At 33.0% G+C, this 22,247-nt stretch overlaps 1 protein-coding gene across 5 annotated transcripts in view; it reads left to right on the top strand.

The window, feature by feature from the left end:
* LOC148611045 (dual oxidase-like) overlaps positions 1-22,247 on the top strand; it is a 65,387-nt gene that overhangs the window by 10,005 nt on the left and 33,135 nt on the right. For all 5 annotated transcript variants that reach the window (XM_088591110.1, XM_088591106.1, XM_088591109.1 and 2 more), the window contains exons 4-13: positions 4,311-4,481; positions 8,973-9,160; positions 13,541-13,745; positions 14,293-14,459; positions 14,898-14,958; positions 15,997-16,093; positions 16,321-16,396; positions 18,023-18,125; positions 19,059-19,231; positions 21,967-22,142. In XM_088591110.1, the coding sequence (XP_088447236.1) occupies positions 4,311-4,481; positions 8,973-9,160; positions 13,541-13,745; positions 14,293-14,459; positions 14,898-14,958; positions 15,997-16,093; positions 16,321-16,396; positions 18,023-18,125; positions 19,059-19,231; positions 21,967-22,142 (1,417 nt within the window). The remainder of the gene's footprint in view (positions 1-4,310; positions 4,482-8,972; positions 9,161-13,540; positions 13,746-14,292; positions 14,460-14,897; positions 14,959-15,996; positions 16,094-16,320; positions 16,397-18,022; positions 18,126-19,058; positions 19,232-21,966; positions 22,143-22,247) is intronic.

Below are 22,247 nucleotides of genomic sequence, written 5' to 3'. Positions count from 1 at the left end.
CTAGGTGACAATAGATGGGTACAACAACTAAACCTTTCTAAGCAGGTGACACTAGATGGGTACAACAACTAAACCTTTCTAAGCAGGTGACACTAGATGGGTACAACAACTAAACCTTTCTAAGCTAGGTGACACTAGATGGGTACACCAACTAAACCTTTCTAAGCTAAGTGACAATAGATGGGTACAACTAAACCTTTCTAAGCTAGGTGACAATAGATGGGTACAACAACTAAACCTTTCTAAGCTAGGTGACACTAGATGGGTACACCAACTAAACCTTTCTAAGCTTGGTGACAGTAGATGGATACAACACATAAACTTATCTAAACAAGGGAACAAAAGATGGGTGCAACAACTTCACCTATCTAAGCTAGGGGACAAATATTATTTCAATAACTTAAACTATCTAAGCTAGGGGACAAAAAGGTGGATACAACAAATTGACCTACCCATGCTGAAGAACACAATCTGACCTATCATCCCTTGACAACAAAAGGGTTGATACAATAACATGGGCTACTCAAGCTGGGATTCAGACGATTGGTACAGAAACCTGTTGGAGAAAAAGGTTGTTCTAATGACCTTGAATATCCAAGCTGGTGCAAACAATTTGACAAAACAAAAAAGTTGGTACAATAACTTGACCAACCCAAGATGGCGAACAATAATTTGGTACAATAACTCGACCTATCTAAGATGGAGAACAATAGTTTGGTACAATAACTCGATCTATCCAAGATGGAGAACAATAGTTTGGTACAATAACTTGACCTAATCAAGATTGGTAAAATAACTTGTCATATCCAAGTTGGGATCAAAAGATTGGTACCATAACTTTGTCTTATACAAGTTTGGGTTAAAATATTGGTACAATAACTTGTTTTATCCTTACTGGCATTTTCACTATCCATTTATGTAATGAAAGGTAATAACCTGCCCATAGGATTGCAATCTTTTCAGAGTATGGATGTCTTATTGTAACTCTCTACGTATATTAGTTTCAATCGGGATTTCTACCAGAATGATCCACGGTTCATCAGTTAATTGAAATGTATAATAATATACTCAATTCATTGGAAAAGAAAGAATTTTCAAGTTTTGTATTCTGCGATTCTCAATGGCCTGTGACAAAGTATGGCATCGGGGTTATTGCATAAATTGGAATCACATGGCATCCAAGGTACACGTCTGGACTGGTTTAATAGCTATCTTAAAGATAGAAAACAACGGGTAGTCATAAATTTATGACTTCATCGTCAGATCTTTGCATTATGTCGGCCGAAGTACCGCAAGGCTCAGTATTAGGATCCCTTTTATTCATAATTTATATAAATGACATAGCAGATAGTCTATTTTCCCATTGTAGGATTTTTGCTGATGATACATCTTTCGGCGACTCAAGCAAAAACATAACAGAAAAAAAAATGTTATTAATCGCGATTTTTTATCGTTGGACCAATAGTCAAAGCATGGTTAATGGACTTTAACCCAAATAAAACAGAAATTATGATGTTTTCAAAAGTCGATATTCCAAATATAAATTTCAGTCTGAACGGAAAAGACGTTCCGCTTAACAAATCTTATAAGCATTCGGGAGTTACTTTTAGTGACGACGCAAAGTGAAACGTTCTCATAGAAAATATAGTACCTCGATTAGAAAGCATCTTAGTATTCTTCGAAAATTAAAATTTTAACTTTCTCGGAATCATTTAGAAAACTATTCACAGTATATATCCGACCTTTATTTGAATATGCTTCAGAAGTCTGGGATAGTTGTGGGATAGTAAACACTCAAAAGTTAGAAACTTTACAACTCGAAGCTGCTAGAATAATCACTGGTTTACCGATATTCACCAAATCGGAGCAAGTATATCGCGAGATTGGATGGGAAAACTAAAAGATCGAAGAAAACTTGAGAAATTAAATATATTTCATATTTCAGGAGAAGACTTTATTTACTTGCGTCTGATCCATTTTGTTTTTTACAAATAAAATATGTTTAAACTCTCTACGTAATGGAATAATTTTATATCGGACTCAATATCTGTTTAACATACTTACATCCTTCAGAATACTTTTTCTGCAAAGTTTGTTTGTTTGTTGGGGTTTAACGTCCGAGCAGCAATATTTCAGCTATATTCAGACGATTCTGCAAAAAAAAAAATAAATAACCAAATAAACAATATCTGTACGGACGGACATATATCATAAGAATAGTTCATTATTACCTGAAGAATTCAATGTAAGTACTTTCCATCCTCGGTTTTTAGCGTTTATGACCAGCTGTTGTATCATGATTATTAATGTAAAAAATATTTTGGTCAATTCAAATGTTCAACGCAGAAATCCTTGTTTACGGGTTTTTATGATGTAGGTACTTCATAGTTCAAGCTTTTAATACATGTATGTGTCATATTTTTGAAGTCTTTAAAATCCCCACGTAAATTTAAAATTATGAATAAACAAAATACTGAAGATTAGGTTGTGTTCTGGGATTAGATACTTTATATCATACTTTTAATATAAATACATTTGTACTGCAGAAGCACCTTTTGAATGTTTAAACACTTGAAAATGATCTTCACATCACCAAACTGCCACTTGAAGGCACTTTAATTTAAAAATACTAGTTTGTTCAAGAACAATGCAGGATCAGAAATTGATACACGTGTTGAACTGCTGATTAGACAAATTTTGTTATTACCTATTTCGTGAATAATCGAACTAAAAATATTCAGAACACTTCTTTAATAGTCAAAAGAAGTTATTTTTATCCGTGGAAAGTCAGAAGAGTCGAGAAAGTTTCTGATTTTTTAATCCTTACGAGGAACAGTACTTTTAGTGCTTTTGATAAAAGGGGTGGTGTTGTTACTTTCAGTGTATGACTAAAACAATAGTTATTCTGATGACATCATATTAATAAAAATACTCAGGGAAAACCACAACTAGAACAAAATACCGAAAATCAAAGGTTATTGACAAGGTCAATGTGTAGTATTTTGACATTGTAGTAAGTTCGTGGTTAATTCCGATATTGCAGTAATTCACATAGATCTGTTCGTGTAAGACACAAAGATTGGACACTTAACTTGATAACTTTGAGGTCAATGTTTGTCCCGTACAAGTAAATATTCTATTTTGATTCAGTCGTTTGTTATATACAAATAATTTTTTATCATTCAAGAAGCTGAGACGAGATAGCTACATTTATATATAAGAAAGAAGAAATGTCATTGGGCGTTTCTTCCACTTAAATATCAAGGTTATATACTTTACTTGAGTTATATCGATCGTGAGTTATTATAAGATTATTTTTGGTTTTCTCTCTGATGTACAGTATAATTTTCTCAACATTTCTACTGATATAACTCTTACAAAAAATATAGAATAACAAAAGCCGAATTCGAGTAAAACTGCATGGTCATGCTATTGCATACCACATTTTGATAGCGCATATTAATGATTTTTTTTTCATATTTAAGGACAGATCCATTTGTCTAGGTCAATTATCATGCCGACATCGTATCGGTTTGGTGGTTGGATCGGTTTTTCAAAATGAATTATTGAAATGCTTAAACCAAAAAAAAAGTAACAATTCTAAAAATGCACGTTGACACTTAACATGACAACCAGAATTTCAATCTAAACATTCCACGAGTTCACTGCTCAAAATTTAAAATTCAACCTTGCAATCATGACGAGTACGCTACACCGAATGATTCCCAGCCTTTAATCTTCTCAAACAAATTAAAAAAATACAAAATGCCATTCAGAGGCTTTTAATCTAAATGCATTGCTGCTTGGAACATGTTCTATGTTAGAAACTATGTACATATACAATCTAGAATACAGAAACATTGCTTGTAAGTTGCAATCTCAATGACGGTTTGACTACAGCTGGGTTACCGAGTAATTTCTACCCTCTAATGTTAGATGATGTATTCAATCAAAACCAACAGTTTAAGATTGTCACTGTGTTTTATATGTATAGGCTTTGTATTGTTGTGGTCTACTTCTGACTTTAGAGAAAGGAACATATATTATGAAACGCAACAAATGCACCATCGTATAACTTTTATAAAAATACTTACAAAGATATCAAAAAGGTCTTCAATAATTGAAAACACGCCTTCGAGTAAGCTTTGAAAGGCCCCACATTGGCTTGAACTCAGATCGTATAAAAATGTTTTCTTTGAAGTTTCTTGGGTATAAATATAATTTTTCTTTAAAAAGTTTGTGAAATCCCGTAGGAATAATTTTGTCTTTTAATAGCTGTTTCCAATATATATACTTGATTATTTCTTCAGGAGAGAACCTTGTCCATAACATATCATCAGTATACGAAGACCACACCTACCAACCCACCAGTAGTGGTAAACCTAGTGCCAGATTAGTCAGTAATGCCTTGTTCAGACAGAACTCAACCTTAAACACTGGGGGATCTTACAACAATAGATCGGCATTCTTTGCATTCTTTGGTAAGTAAGTTGGTATATAGAGCAAATAAACTAGAACTTCTTCTACCATAATGATATGAACTAAATACTAAATGCTATGCAAACTAAATAACTTCAAATTTACGTGTCCATCAATATGATAATTCTGATAAAATATTTTTTTTGTGTCACGGCGTGTCCATCAGTAAGATATAAACAGAATGGATATGATGAATCTGTCAAAGAGACAACAACCCCACCTTGATGAAAAATGTTAGCTCGAGGCCACCCATGAGGTAACTCTAACACCACAGGGCAGGCTGCAGCTGGTCCAAAAACAAAATTATGTGTAAACAGTTACAGCGATTTAGTTGCCCTAATAGACTCCAGTAACATAAAAGAAAACTGAAAGTGAAAACGATTACAAGTGGAGCCTTCTGTCAAGTTATGGTGTGTCCATCACTAAGATGAAAGCTGGAGCCTTCTGTTAAGTTATGGTGTGTCCATCACTAACATGAAGCTAGACCCTTCTGTCAAGTTATAGTGTGTCCGTCACTAAGATGAAAGCTAGAGCCTTCTGTCAAGTTAAGGTGTGCCCATCACTAAGATGAAAGCGAGAGCCTTCTGTCAAGTTATGGTGTGTCAACCACTAAGATGAAAGCTGGAGCCTTCTGTTAAGTTATGGTGTGTCCATCACTAAGATGAAGCTGGAGCCTTTTGTCAAGTTATGGTGTGTCCATCACTAAGATGAAGCTAAAGCCTTCATAATTATGTGTACACAGTTACAGCGATTTAGTTGCCCTAATAGACTCCAGTAACATAAAAGAAAACTGAAAGTGAAAACGATTACAAGTGGAGCCTTCTGTCAAGTTATGGTGTGTCCATCACTAAGATGAAAGCTGGAGCCTTCTGTTAAGTTATGGTGTGTCCATCACTAACATGAAGCTAGACCCTTCTGTCAAGTTATAGTGTGTCCATCACTAAGATGAAAGCTAGAGCCTTCTGTCAAGTTAAGGTGTGCCCATCACTAAGATGAAAGCGAGAGCCTTCTGTCAAGTCATGGTGTGTCAACCACTAAGATGAAAGCTGGAGCCTTCTGTTAAGTTATGGTGTGTCCATCACTAAGATGAAGCTGGAGCCTTTTGTCAAGTTATGGTGTGTCCATCACTAAGATGAAGCTAAAGCCTTCATAATTATGTGTACACAGTTACAGCGATTTAGTTGCCCTAATAGACTCCAGTAACATAAAAGAAAACTGAAAGTGAAAACGATTACAAGTGGAGCCTTCTGTCAAGTTATGGTGTGTCCATCACTAAGATGAAAGCTGGAGCCTTCTGTTAAGTTATGGTGTGTCCATCACTAAGATGAAGCTAGAGCCTTCTGTCAAGTTATGGTGTGTCCATCACTAAGATGAAAGCTGGAGCCTTCTGTTAAGTTATGGTGTGTCCATCACTAAGATGAAGCTAGAGCCTTCTGTCAAGTTATGGTGTGTCCATCACTAAGATGAAAGCCTTCTGTTAAGTTATGGTGTGTCAATCACTAAGATGAAAGCCTTCTGTTAAGTTATGGTGTGTCCATCACTAAGTTGTATTTGGTATGTTTTGATTGATATGCTTAATAAGTAAGGTGTGTCCATCGATGTGATTTATCAATAATGATCATGTGACCATCATTATTATCTTCTTGATAGTTAAGGTGTGTGTGTGTGTGTTTGTGTGGAGTCTATTTCCCATTGTTAAAGTTTGTACATCAGCATGGTTACAGTTTTAGTATTTTCAAAAGTTTTGATAGTTCTATCAGTCTGTTGACAATTTTGATAGATGTTGTGGACCCGACAGTATGATGAAAGAGTTCTTGTCGATTATATGTTTGAACTAACAACATAATGTCTTGGGTCTTGGAGTTTTAGCTTTAATTTATTAGCACTTGTTCCTCACACGACCAAGACAATTCGTTGGATTGGGAGTTGCTTCTTGCATTTTGATGTTGTCTTTAAATGATACTGTTTTTTGTGTATGCTTTCATACCAGATGGATACAATTTTGAGTTGCTAACTTCCATTTTCTTTCGTTGTTGTATATTTGCTATTTTTGTCCTGAATAGTTGTTAATGAAGTATCTTACTGCACTCTGTTTTAATAACGATTTGTTATAATATCAAAAAATATTGTTTGACATGATTGTTGTAAAATATTTGTTGCAGTAGCGTGGGTTTTTAACATATATTTTTGAAATCACAAATAAATGGAGGAAGTTGAAGTATACTTTTCTGCACAATGCACTTAGAAAATCATCAATAAATCACACCATTGATTAATATCATATGTTTTAAACAAAGGATAAAATCATTAATACAGGTTACAAATAAAGTTCAATGTTTAATGACTTCTATAAAAGGTTAATTTTGCCATTTTTCAAACACGATATGCATCATGCGTTGAAATGATGCATAAATCAGTCCAATTTTGGACAGTAATTATGTATGAATCATGTCCTACAATGCATATTTACTTATGGAGGATTATGAAGTCTCAATAATGATTTAATGGTATCGAACGTTAGCAGAAAGAAAACTAAGACAGAAAGTTTCTTTGTATAATTTATTAACACTGTACTGACTTTAACCTGATAATTTAGTTCTATAGTAACTTGAATGACTGTCGTCACCAGAGAAATAGCAATAAATATATGATATTCAACTTAATTGACTATGTCATATGAAACCATTTTCAAACGATTCAAAGTCATTATAATGTTCTGGAGTACATCTAGGGATCTATTAGTGTAGTGACACTTCAGAGTACAATTTTGACAACGGCTTTACAACTGGTTAAAAACCGCAATACAAAGTGATATTTTTTTTAATCTTAAATTTAATGCCTAAAATGGTGTTTTGTTGTTGATGATTTCTTGCTAGCCCTAGGTGTTAATCATATAATTTAAATGGTGCTTATTTGAAACTTGTTCAATTGAAACTTTATTTTGAAAAATTAAAATTGGTGGAAAAATTGAATGTTCTCTTCCTTTTAATGTTAGTGTTTCATGTTTGTTGTGGTTGTATATGACGGTGATAAAGTTCTAGGTGTTTATATTGTATATTTTTTTCTTTGTCATATTAATATAAAAGTAAACACATCTTCAGCTTTGTTATTTAAAGCGAATGAAACATAAATCTGTAGAGTTACATTTGCTATATTTAGATTATTGCTGTTCTGTGCGGAGAAGTTTTTACAGATCTTTAACAGCAGAAACTAAGAGTATTTTAGATAAACATATAAGTTATTGTTAATGTTAAAAACACTTAATTAGCTCAACATTATGTTTCTAATCTAATTGTTACAAAAACTATCAAATTGCATGATACAAGATTTACATCAAATGATTTAATTATTCCAAAACATGAAACTGAATTATGGAAAAAAAAGCTGTTTTATAAAGTCACTAAGAAATTTTGAATATTACTGCTATTCTATGTTGTTGTATATATTTTTTATTTTGTTCTTCAATTCTATGATAAAATTATTAGGTTGATGATACATTACAAAGATTAAGTATTAATAAACTAATGCACAGATAGTCTTATTGAAAGTTTGTGTCATACAAATGATTAATAACTAAAAATGATTATATAATGAACGTTTCAAAACATGGTTGATCTTCAGCGTGCTGTTTCTGCTCGAAATACTGTCTTTGGTGTTTAAAATTCTTACGTGCCTATAAATAATTCTTCTTTTATTCGTTATGATTTGATAGTATGCAAGTGTAGGTATACAGTGATAGGAGTGTCCGTCCGTCCTTCCTTCCTTTCGTTACACAGAGGGGGCCCAGGTCTTATCCACTACTCCTCCTATACCAATAAAACTTTCATATTATTCATTTTTGAACCTACTAATTAACATTCATTTTGACCCGCTTCACATACCAAAACATAGACTTTGTCAATTATGAATATATGGACATGTGGGAGGGGGACATCTCTTATCCGTTACTCCTCCTACATCCCTAAACAAACTTAATTAATTTAATTCAAGCTTTCACAGAATCTTAATTAAATACTCCCTTTATTCACGTCCTATTCAAGATTTTGATCTAAATCAATTTGGAGGTCAGAGGGTGCGTGTTATCTAATGGGGAGTGATATATCAATTTGGAGGTCAGAGGGTGCGTGTTATCAAATGGGGAGTGATATATCAATTTACTGAACATAGCTAACAGATTTTTCTAGTTTTTTTTCTTAATATGTTAAAACAAATATGTAACATTATACGTCTCTTAGACCAAAGCTGTGTGTATGTGTGGTATATAGGTAGATTTGTTTGTTCCAATATAATATGTTCCCAAAGAACTTTAGATAAAGAATCGTTCATTGTCCTATTCTTTCAGATTAAGTTGTCACTTTCAAACCTCCATAGCCGATAAAATCAATACTTTTGACAGAACATTTAAAGATTTCAGTCTACTTTCTTTTCATTTTTTTTTAATTATAAGACTTTAGTATATTCTGTTTTAGTACTTTTCTTTTATTTTTTACCAGGCCAGCTGGTGTCATTCGAAGTGTTAGACACAGACGACACTACTTGTCCCATTGAACTTCTTGACATTCCAATACCCAAATGTGATCCTGACTTCGACATTCAATGCAGTGGTACAAAGAATATGCCATATGAAAGAATTAAATATGATAAGCACACTGGGCAGTCACCAAATGCCCCGAGGAAACAGGTGAGATCGACAGCCAACACTTTTCTTATAGTATATAAAACAAGTACATACATACACTAGTAAACGAATGAAAATGAAAATATAACAGAAACACACATACACACACACACACTTAGAAAATTTGGCCAAACCTTGAGCATCTGATAGTATCTTGTTTTAAAATCTGACGAAAAAATGATTACACAAAATGTTCTAGGTGGCTTTTCATTATAATACAATCGGTCAATTAAAGTTACTGTGGGAGTATTAGAACGTTGGCCTTTAAGATTTAAAATTGGTTAAAATTTGTAAGCACAGCTGGTGCAAAACTTTTCACGCTCTGTCTTTATCTAGTATACAACTAACTATATTCAATGTACTGGATTTCAATTTCACGATCGATGTGATTTTTAGAGTAGATCTACATTTATTCTGTCTTCAGAAGAAATGTTTATATCACATCCTTTATCATTGTAAGTAGGGTACTAGCCACGAATAAAAATATCAGCAAATTATTAGAGGACCAATTAAAATACGTACAACGTTAATATATGCGAACTTCTGACATGAAGTGAATAGAAATCTCCTGATTGTATGCCAAAATTGGTAAGCTCATTTGACAAGTCTGTTAACGCAGGAATTTTGAATCCCCATACTAGACTGATCGATGCATGTTAGCTAGAAAGCGAAGATCCGGGTACCTCATGATTAAGTTCGTCATCTGTTTAGCTTTTAGATAACAGAAAAAAGAACAAATTGAACTTTTGTTTTATTCTTGCTGTAGCTTTTAATCGGTCTTCGGCTTTAATTAGTCTTAAACGTTATACACCTGCCCCATAATTCTACTAAGTGGAACCAAATAATTCATTTTTTTCATCACCTAACGAATAAAATTCATTATTGTGTTATAATTTGCATTTTTAAAACTGAGAATTCGAATAGAGGTCGAAATTAGACAAAGTCCAGCAGTTAGTGGGTGGTCGATCCCGAGATAGTAGCCCGCCATGTAATAAGGTCCCAGGTCGACATAACAAGAGACCCTTGTAATATACTAGTATATTAATTTGGCTGCCAATAGGAGAAAAACAGCACTATAAATTTATTATTTTAGAGAACTACTGCATACATGATCAATACAATCGATATCGTTTAGGTTGTCAATACATAAGCATGCTGGACGTTTTTTTTTTCTGAAACACCCTGGTTGTTAGTTATTCAAGAAGGAAGACCTTTCTAGAATTTTAGTTAAAATAACTGCACGTAACAGATTGGGGTGAAAAGGTTAATAAATGAAAGGTAACAACGTCATAATAAATTTTCCTACCTACAAAACATCGAAATCTGATATCTTTCTTTTGACCAATCGATAACGCCAACTAACATTTCAACCGTTAAAAATAATATTAAGCATACCTTTTGGTATGGACCCTTCTCTTGTATGCTTCTAATAGCATTTTAAGGTCAAATGAATTCAATTGCTTTATGTAGGCGCGGGACCATTTCTATTCACGCCTAACCTGAAATTCTGGATCGCCCCTGTTATGGTAATTAATGCCCTACTGCTAGAGATTGGCTATAAAGCTGTTTTTTTTATTTGGCGACATCGTGGGCGACATCCTTTTACATTACAGAGTATTAAGAACTGCATTATTATTTTTTATCGAAGTATTGATTTATTTGGTATTTGTCTATGTTAAGAACATCAGATAGTGTATGATATACGCGTATATGATTTGGAAAAATGGGGGGTTCCATGCTATTATTTGCTTGTTTTTGCCTCTAATATTGCACGAATTTAACAAAAATCTCCAATAAATTGGGTGTTCTGATACAACCATTGCCGACAATTAATTATATAAAGCATAACTGTTAGTGCTTTCCTTTATATCATATTTACACAGCCCTGTAAGTTACGGTGGAACCTGTCTAAACCGAACATATTTTGAACTTTAAAATTAGTTGTGTTTAGACAGGTGTTCGGTTTACCAAGGTTCAGAATACACTTAAAAATTGATATAAAAGGACTTTATATGTCTTGTTTAGACAGGTTTTGGTATTATTCAGTGTTCGATTTACACGGGTTTTACAGTATATTATTTTGAAGTAATACAAAGTCCCTGCTCAGCCTCGTCTAAATTCAAAATTATTATAACTAGAAAAGCGAATAAAAAATAATCTTATAAACTGAAAGAAACACGCTGAGTTCTTTCTCGTCTGCTCCCAATGGCAGTTACAGGGCTGAGTGTTAATTTTATATTTGACTATATATGTATATATAAGGAGACATGTCTAAGATACAATTCAACACTTCCGGGAGGAAATGTATGTACCTGGTCATGATACTGATTCTTCGTATTTGCTTTTGCTATTTGGTTAACCTTATTTACCGGAAGTGGCTAATATTGGCGGGAAATTTTGACAGCTCTTTGTTTACAGAATTTGGATAACCCATGTCTGAACTGTAGTTATCGATATATACATTTTAGGTACTTATCCATAAAACATACACGTTATTGAAGTAAAATAGTGCGGTCAAGTTTTATTTTACATGAACAATTCCACCTCAACTCGTCATTTAAATTCATTTACTACAAAAACTGTCTAGTTTTAAGCAGTTAAAAGGACTGTGACTGTGCACATTACCCCCATACAATGCTGTTATCAAAGCAAAGTTCCGTTTAGACTCCATCAAAGCAACTCTTTTTATGGTGAAAGCTTAAACAAGTAGTGCATTCAATGTCCATTAGTGTAATTAAATAATTATAATAATAATATCTGTATAACAGAGCCGTTAATTATATGTAATTAGCAAAGCCAGGCATAAACCATAATCTAATTCCCAAACTAATTTACTTAATGAATTTGAACAATTTGAATTTGAATAACATTTTCTTTTCTTAATGAAATTAGCTCATTATAAAATTAATAAAAATATTTTATTGGTTATATTTATAACTAAATATGTGTGTGTGTCGGTGTGTGTGTGTGTGAATCCACTTTAGTATGTTTAATGAAAATTAAACCTTTGTTTAAATTAATCACTCTCAAGTTAAGCCTTTGATCAGTCTAATCACTTTCACAAAATTAAATTTTAATTAGAATGATTAGGCATAATCATTATACAATGATATTACAGCAGGGACATCAATTAATTAAAAAAAATATTTAACAAAAAAATACAATAATAAACTAAGTGCCATTTTGACTATATTAGGTGCCATTTTAACTATTTACATAGGTGCCATTTTGGCCAAGTGCCATTTTGACTAGGAAATATATTTTCTACTGTTCTGTAAGAAAACAGGTAAAGGGAAATAACAAAAATGCAATGATAAATAAAGGACCTACCCCTTTGGAAGGCATCAGGTTATTTAGTACAAATCTGACTGTATTATTTCTATACCTACAGTCATGTTTTGAAATGAACCATTTGTACCCTGAAAATGCATTGCTGGGACTTGCAGGTGCATACAAAAATAATTATTGAAAACCTTGTGTCTACATGACCATTTTAGAACAGTATGAAAACCTTTTATATCATTTATAGGTAAAAATTAAGAAAACCTGTGTATTTCTTTGAAATTGTTATCAGATACCATATGGATTTACTCCATGTCAAAAATACTGGGGACCAGACTGATCAGTTTTTTTTTGTCAAAACAATGACAATGGGACCAGACAATTATTAACTATTGTTAACCAACCACTTGATTTTGAAATCTCACAGCTGTGTTCAGGAACAAAGCAGGATTTCAATTTCTTGCAATCTTTTTAAAAACAGGTTTATGCTAATGTCAAATCAGAAAATAGCTTAGGACACTATATCTTAAAGGGGAACTTGAAGGATAACGAATAGAAGCCAACAGAAGAAAAAAAATACTGCACTTTTCTGTTTTTCAAATAAAAGCGTGTTTCCATGATTACTTACATGACATTTACAGTTGTTCAGAATTTTTTGTATGATGTAATTCTTGACCTTAATTTTTGGATAGAGAAAAGGACATGCACGCATAGAAAAGTGAAAATTTTTTTTTATTGTAAACCACAATTCGGCAATTGACTCTCTTTTTAAAAATTGCACTGATGAGGAACAACTGCTTTTCATGGTAATGTTAGCATATTTTTACATTTATGTATCTATTTCTTACTAGAAACATTTATGCTTATTGGCATCTGATCACAGATTATATTACATGTAGTACATATACTTATGATGTGATTGTTCAGTTCAGACAGAACTTTCTCTAAAAATAGTTTGGGAGGAAACATACAAGTGGGAGAGTAATTGAGTTAGTGAGAGTCTGGTCTTCAAATCATAAGATTTGACACCTTTGCTTTAATACCAATGTTTTTGTCACGTACTGATATACATATTTTTTCTATGTTTTTTTACTGTTGCAGGTAAATGGAGCTACAAGTTTTATTGATGCTAGTTTTGTTTATGGACCCACCATGGTTAGGACAAATTTTCTTCGCCAGGACAAAACAGGCCATCTGGCTTCTGGAGACAGTTGGGGAAAATACCCTCAAACTAATGCAGAAAGATTACCCTATATGATGTATCCAGATATTCATGGAAAATTCAGCAATGTTGATAAGCTTTGGAGTTAGTAATACATGTAGTAATAATTATAATTTAATTTCTATAGTACATGTACTCCTTACCATTGTTAATACATATATCAGTTCTGCTTTGAATACACTATAAAAATATGAAATAGGATAATTTCTCTGTAACTGAACATGTCCTCAGTACTGTTTTGTAGCATACAGTATAGCAGGAAATTTTTACGAGGTTCCAATTTTTGCTATATTTGTGAGGTTTAGGAAATCACGAAAATAAAAATTTTACAAATTAAGTCCAGATATTTTACATCTAACTTCTATTCCATTAATCTGAAGATGCAAAATATAAAGACGGGAAATTTGACACATTTATTTAAAGAGCAAATAATGGAATTTGGCTTGTGTTAAAATAACGCACTGTATGATTACCACACTGTCTGTTGTATGATTCTACATTTAGATCATTTATTGCATGTATTCAGAAAATCATTTTAATAAACTTTTCATGAGGTAGACAGACATTTTTTTTATAATGAATAATTTTATATTTTGTTTATGCTCTTGATAATTTTTTTTTTTTGTGTAAGAAATGGGAGACAATCATGTGCATGAAAATACAGCAGTTCTGTCCCTTGGAATTTTGTTTTTCCGATGGCACAACTATGTTGCAAGTGAGTTACATAGACAACATCCTGAGTGGTACTACAGAAAAGTTTTCTACAACTCCAGAAGGAAGGTTATAGCATCGCTACAGGTGTGGAGTTCAGCCAGTATACATATTTAATCATGATATTCATTTAAATGAGAAATTTTAATGAAGATAAATGCTTAAATTTTCTCCTTTACTTAAGTTTTTAGATTTCAAACACAAAGTGGAACAAATTATTTGCAGTTAACATTTTCTTGAAATACAATTTTTCAAAATAAAATTAAATAGAGATATTCACACTTATGGATGTCATTAAGGAAAATAATATATTTTCCCATTGTTTTTGTTCTTTACTCTCCTTCAACTGGAAAACTAATGACGTCACAATGCAGAATTACATTGTTTCTCTGATGTCAAAAGGTCATTAAGTGACAAATCTGGGATCATTTGAAACAAAATGACAGTTGTGAATTCATGTATTAAAAAATCATTCTATTGGTAGTATGCTATGAGGAGTAAAACATTTGTTTAATTCTTTTCCAGAAAGTAATAATGTATGATTGGTTACCAGACTTACTTGGTGTGGATATCAAGCCTTATTCAGGTTATTATTTTACATTCACTTTATTCATATAATGTTTCTTATCACACATTTTGTGTTGGTACATGTAATGTCTGTGTGGTATAGTCATTTACTTCCTTGTAATATTTGTCTGGTTTGAGAAATATGAACCTAATTGCACTTGATATCAACATACACCAATATGAGATGTTTCATGCTCCTTGCACAACCAGATACAGAGATCATCAAAGGTAGAAAATCAAGGATGGACGCAGCATGGTGTCATTTTATTTTTGGCTATATTGATGTGTCACATTTTTCATTTCATCTTGGGCACTCCAGAATACAACAAGCAAATCAATCTACAACTTTATTAATATCCTATAGATGTAGATAGCATAACAAGCACGTAATAATCATAATGTTTCAAATTACTTATTAGTCATGGCATACATAAATTCACTTCTTGTCTGTGGCCTCTGGGTCTGTGGTCTCTGGGTCTGTGGTAAGGTCACTAAGGTTAATATGTCTGTTGCTGATGTTGTTCTAGAATGTTGCTGCTCCTGAAATGTTGAAGTCCTTGCTTTATTGGTCTGTGAACACTAATCTTGAGTACTTATAAAATAAAGTGCTATGAAGTTTTACTTAGAACTACATTAAAAGGATTTTACAAAGTGTACTCTCTTTCTTGTCATTTGTCAGCCACTTATATTTCTGTTGCCAAGGCTCATAGAAAACTGTTCTGTATTTTTAAGTTTTTTGAGTTCTAGTTGTTTTAGATAGTCTCCATCAGTTCTTTCACTTCAGCAGTGAAGAAGGAGAAAATGTCTTGAGTTGCTAATTCTCTGAGTTAACAGGCATCTCATGCAAATACAGTACAATAGTTTTGTTTACATAACAACCATAATGTAAGATGCCATATCTTTCCTTATCCATCAACAGGTACTTTGAAATTTGTATCAGTTAGGGAGAATTTCCCACTTGAGCTGTTTCAAAGGTTAACAGGTATGCCTTAATCCTCATATCATACAGTGTTTCTATTCTTCTGTGCTGTTGTACATATTTTCTATAAAATTTCAGGATATAAGTCGACACTAGAGCCAGGAATCTCTTCTGTGTTTGATGCAGCAGCAATCAAGTACATCATGACACTATTACCCTCTGCTATTAACAGGAGGTATGGTATACTGTCAAGTCAATTTGAATTTTATAATGATCTATTTGAATACACGTAATGTGTCTTTTTCAGTTTTTGGAATGTCAAAAGCATCCACTTCATTTTGTTGGTATAAAAATAAAAAAAACCTTCCAATTTAGAAGATTTCAATCAAGAAATTATGTTTATAAATTGAGACATTTACCTATGTTTCATTGGAAAAGTCTATAATTACTTTGTTCTTTTAGGAATAATAACTGTCAGGGTGTTGAGTGGAACAACCATAAAGCTGTCAGACTGTGTAACTCATTCTTCACTTCTCAGGTAGAAATATTTTTGCATCTTTGACCTGCATCATCACTGATAAAAGCAGTGGTAGTAGCTTCTTGCCAGTTATTTTGTTTGTCTGTCTGTAACATGGGTATATACACTGCTTAATCTGTAACTCAAAAAGTATTGAAGCATCATTGTTTCTATGTCTTGACGATGTGCTCCTCTTGTAATAGAAAAAAAATGAAAAGATCTTTCCTATATTTTCAGCATGTTGAACTTAGCTATTTTTCATCACTATATTGTGGATGGTACATATTTTGTGTAATCTAGCTATAATTTATTGAGTAATGATTTATTTGACCATTTTTTGCTGTTAAAAAGATGCTGTTGTTTTTATTTTATCTTGGATACAAAATTTTCCTATCACCTGATCAATAAACAAGGTCACGAACTTTAAACCATGTCCCTTTTAACCAGACTACTTATACCATATAATCCTGTCTGAGAAAAGGCATGTATATTGGAATAAATTGATGTGAATATATCATAGTTATTGCCAAAATATTAGATTATAAGGAATATAACTAATGCCTGAATATATTATCTTGTGTTAAACACTTTGGTTCAATTTACACAGAATAAACCGTGAAGTGGTTGACGTACGTAAATCAAACCAAAGTTTTTTATACAAGATAAAATATTCAGATATTGGTTACGTTCCTTAATTGGACCATTATTATTCTAGCTAAGCATAGTGTTTAAAGACATATTGTAGATGTGCACCTCATATTAAATACGAATTTCTGACTGCTGATATATTGAAAATATACACTGACAAACATATAAAGATGATGCAATCAGTCTAAAAGATGAAGTCATTTATGTATGGTGTAACTTATGTGCATTGATTTGGCTAGACTTTCCAAACCTGAAAGTTTTCCTGATTTTTAATCAATGACCTGTTTATGGGAGGATTAAGCAATATGGTATGGATACTACTGGTATTGTGTAATTATATACATGTATCAAAATGTGACTTCAGTAATGAAATAATTGTTTACAATGAATAAACAGATACTGTTAAAACAATGATATTACTCATAGTGTTCCTAAAGTCTGCAACCTATTGATGAATGAGCATCATAAATTTAACTGAACATAAACTTATAACAACTGCTCTATTCATCATATTTATGCTCTCTGTGATAATTTCAGACGATGTTAAGACAAGGAACTTTTTACATTTACATGCACATGTATAATATATCATTATCTTTAACTTATTGGCCTTCACTTAGGTCACAAATAACTTATTATTTATGACATGTATGAGGGCACACACACAAACACGTCTCATTCTTATTTTGCAGCACTTACATGAGAAAGTATACATTTTTATATTGAAATAAATGTAATATGATAGTTCATATTATTTCAAAGCCTGTCATCATCAGCTTCCTCTTTTCTTTAGCCAAAAGAGGTCAATTTATAAAATAAGAAAGCTACATATTTTTTTTTTCTAACCAGTACCTTCTAAACCCTAGATTTCATTTAAAGTAAATATAAATTAAATATTAGTCCTACTTTCTCCATTTTTATATAATGGAAATTAAAAAAAAGGGAACCAGACCAAAACAAAAACTTCACAGTGAATTAATATTAAATAAATGATTGTAGGAAATACTGATGAGTAGAGAGGATGGGATTGAGGAGGTTATTAGAGGCATTGTGTCACAGAAGGCGGAGAGAGAGGATATCAGTATTATTGAGGATCTGCAAAGTAGGGCAAATATCATACATTGTAAACTACTCACCAACAGACATTAGGAGCAATATAGTTCTGCCACTGCTGTCCATTTGTCCATAATTTCTTTATGAATACTATATAATCAGTATTTCAGTGAATTTGGTCTAACTTAGGGCAAACAAAGTTTTTAGTATCTAAAATCATTTCAATTTTCATGATTTTCTTTGTCATTTTTCAAAAGGGAGTTTCACAGTTTACAACATAGATGGCAATGGGATGTAATGCTGTGTATTGTCCAGGTTTCCAGGTTTACTTAAAAAAGTTAAAGTCTTCTCGCAAAGTGGGGGTATATAGTGATAGGGGTGCCTGTGTCCTGTTACACAGGGGGGACCCATCTATTACTCCCACACCACTGAATGGAATCTAATGAAATTTTCACAGAATCATTATTACATGTTCCTATTGTGCACCACCTGTATAGATATTGATCCAAATCAAAATGGAGGTCAAAAGATGCAAGTTATCAAATGGGGGAGTGGGGGGGTATCAATTTCATGAGCATTGCTCATAGTTTTTCTAGTTAAGTTTTTGTTATTCATGACTAAAATTTTTTTAATCCTGTATATTACAGTAGTTTTATCTTTTGTTGTTTTTGAAGTAATAGTTTTGTATTTGGAACATGAATTATCTGAATTGTCTATTACATCAGGAAACATCCATATCTCAATAGCATATATAGTAAAGTTAGAAAGTTGAAATAAAACTGACATGCAGCTTGATGGATGAATTTGATTGCAAAAGAAAAAAAGAAAAAGATAATGTGTTTATACCAAAATGAACATGTTCCAAGGTGAACTGGAGGTTTGATCAATTAATAAGGAAATATGGTTTGTTATCTGCATAATTATTATAAAACTAGTTGTGGATACCCAAGCCTTCAGAGAATATGTGGTTTTTATACTGTAGGTAAATTCTATGGCCCGCTACACTATTCTCGTCATGACTTAGTAGCTCAGACCATCATGAGAGGGAGAGATTATGGATTACCAGATTATAACTCAGTCAGACAGGCTGTAGGACTAGTTCAAAGGTCAGATTGGGCAGAAATCAATCCAGAACTCAACCAAACTAATCCAGAGGTATTCCCTTATATCTGATTTCAAATTTTCATCCTAAGAACAGAGGTGTTAACTTATGAAGATTATCTGTAGTTTCTACAGTTACACTATATGGGTCTCTCTATTGTTCCTTTGTTAAAATCACATATTTTCAGGATTTTTGGGATCATTTACATAAAATAGATTGTCATAAAGAAAACAGGTCTGTAAAGGTGGTCTGATAATAACACTGATTTCTTTTACAATATCAATAGAGGAAAAAATCACCATTTTTTATCTTCAAGTTTTACAACATTATAAGAAGAGCATATAATTGAATCATTTTGTAATTCTAATTCAATAGATGCTTGAGGCATTGTAAATACAAGAGTTTATGATTGAAATTTTGTCATTTTGGGTAAATGCAATTCTTATGTTCAGAAAATGCTGCGTGTTTTGTAGTGAATTTTTTTTTTATATCCAGTCCCATGTTAGTAAGTATTAAGTACATCACAATAACTTTGAATTTATAATATTTCTTTCATTGCAATTCAGTCGTCTGCTCTTGTGATGGAAAAAGGATGGATATCATGAAACGTAATAAATGCTCCAGCATATAATCTTAATATTGAATACTTTAAGAGATCATTGAAAGGTCTTCAACAAGAGTAAATACACCTATAAGTAAGCTCTGAAAGGCCCTAACAGTAAAATTAATAAAATAATATGAGGAAATAACCCTACAAATGGGAAATAAACCCTTGCAGCATGCTGTGAAAAAACGCATGACACTGTCAAGGGTTCACATTAGTGCTAGTGGGAGGTCCGGGGCCCTCAATTTCTGATTTAGTTTCATTGAAATGACATATACCTGTGTCCTAGACTTATCATACTTTACTCTTACTGAGGACCTTTCACTTTATCCTTGTTGACCTTTCCTTTAGGATGCAAAATAGTTCAGGACCTGTCACTCTTGAAATTATTATTATCATGGGAAAATGGCTTGTTGGTTGCCCCCAAGAAAGTGTCATTTTTGGCCATTTATAGCTCACCTGGCCAAAGGTTGCCATCACTTGGCGTCCAGCGTCCGGCGTCCGGCGTCGTTAACAATTTTTCAAAACTCTTCTCCTCTGAAACTACTTGACCAATTGGATCCAAATGTGGTTTGAATGTTCCTTGGGGTATCTTGCATAGAACTGGTGTAAGGATTTTTTATCCATCGAAAAACATGGCCACCATTACTAAAAATAGAACGTAGGGGTCAGACAATAGTATTTTGCATATATCTCCAAAACGGTTAGGTTTAGCCAAATTCTGACTTGGAGATAAAAGTGTTCAGCATGATGAGATCTATCTACGGTCAAGTATTCATTTTAATCTATTCAGCCTTGTTGGAGTTAACAGGCGCGTAGCTGCCGTTAGGCAAAAAAGCTTTTGCTGGCACTTAATTTTGCCAATTTTTTATTTGTGATAAAAGACATCCAGGAGACGCATAAATGATGCTCTAAAACGCTATCTCCACTGAGCTTCCGGGGGGGGGGGGCTTCACCCCGCTGGACCCCTGCCGTAATATTTTGCATACACTTCAATTTGGCCTCAGCTACACGCCTGGTTAATGCCCTTTTTCAAAGTTTTTTGCTATTTTTAATGTTATTTCTTTCAAAAATCTTCTTCTCTGACACTATTTTACCAATTGAAACAAAACTTGGTACAAGTGTTCCTTAGGGTATACTGCATAGAATTGCAGTGGTGTTTTTTGATCTGTCGAAAAACATGGCCACTGTTACTTAAAATAGAACATTGGTGTCAGACAGTAGTTTTACGCATATATCTCCAAAACCGTTAGGTTTAGCCAAATTATTCCAATAGCTAAAATGATTCTTATTTTAGGACTACAAAAGTCTTCAGGCATAAAATTTGTCAGATGCCTTCTTATAAGAGTCATTGCCCTTGGCAGGGGAAAATGACAGGTTTTTTTTTTACAGTTTTCAGGCAATGTCTTGAAAACTATGATAGATTTAGACTTTCATTTACTGAAATGATCCTAATGATAAGTCCTATCAAAGTTTTTTTGAGTTGAAATTGTTGGACAACTTCTTATTTAATTTATTGCCCTTGAAAGGCAAAATTCAACCAGGTGAGCGATTCAAACTCCTGGGAGCCTCTTGTTTGGCCATTTTTTGGCAGATGTGAGACTCAACAGGAACTGAAGTGCATTAATCCCACAGCTTGTCTTGTACCCTGTGTAGGCCACTGAAGCCAAATAATGTCATTAAAGTCAAAAGTAAAAAGTCAGAAGTCTCCTAAAGGGTTGCTCATTTGAAAAAAATGATGATTTCTTTCCAATTTTTCCCACAGTTTGGCCTTAAACTGGAAGTAGTTAACACAGGGGGTTGACATAATAATAGTGGTAAGCGATTTTTTATGTAGATACCAGGCAAAATAAAGCACTATAGATCAGTTCTGCTGTGGTGAGGGGCCAAGAAATGAGACCTACCCCCTCACTTTTTTTCCCACTGTGAACTTGTGACTACTTTTTTATCTCTCAAGTCATTATTTTTTTTACAAAATCTATATAAGTTAGTCTTATTTTAAAGCACATTCACACTGTTTGCTGATGGAAACAAATTGTACTTTCCGTAACTAAAAAATAACACAGCAAGACCCCATAAAGTGGAAACAGGGCCCTGACATGGATTAATCTATAAATTAATATGATTTCTATGTGTTTATAAATGTTCCTTTTAATCATGACTTCTTTACTTTGATACAAATAGATATTTGAAATCGTAAAAGATCTATACAAAGAACTGAAACATTTGGATGTATTTGTTGGTGGTATGTTGGAGACAACCACTAGAGGACCTGGTGAACTCTTCAGGACAATTATTTTAGACCAGTTTTATCGCATCAGAGACGGAGATCGATTCTGGTTTGAGAATCAAGATAATGGGTAATACATGTCATTTGTTGAAATCATTAGCTGTTTGTAGATAGTAGAAATAAGGTGTGAATCAATGACAGTATGACAGATTTCAAATGTCTGATATTTCTGATC

The sequence above is a fragment of the Perna viridis genome, chromosome 7 (assembly GCF_037379345.1).
Source record: "Perna viridis isolate PV_CMFRI_1.1 ecotype Kerala chromosome 7, ASM3737934v1, whole genome shotgun sequence".
Lineage (NCBI taxonomy): Eukaryota > Metazoa > Mollusca > Bivalvia > Mytilida > Mytilidae > Perna > Perna viridis.
This window is presented reverse-complemented; position numbering and strand designations above follow the sequence as displayed.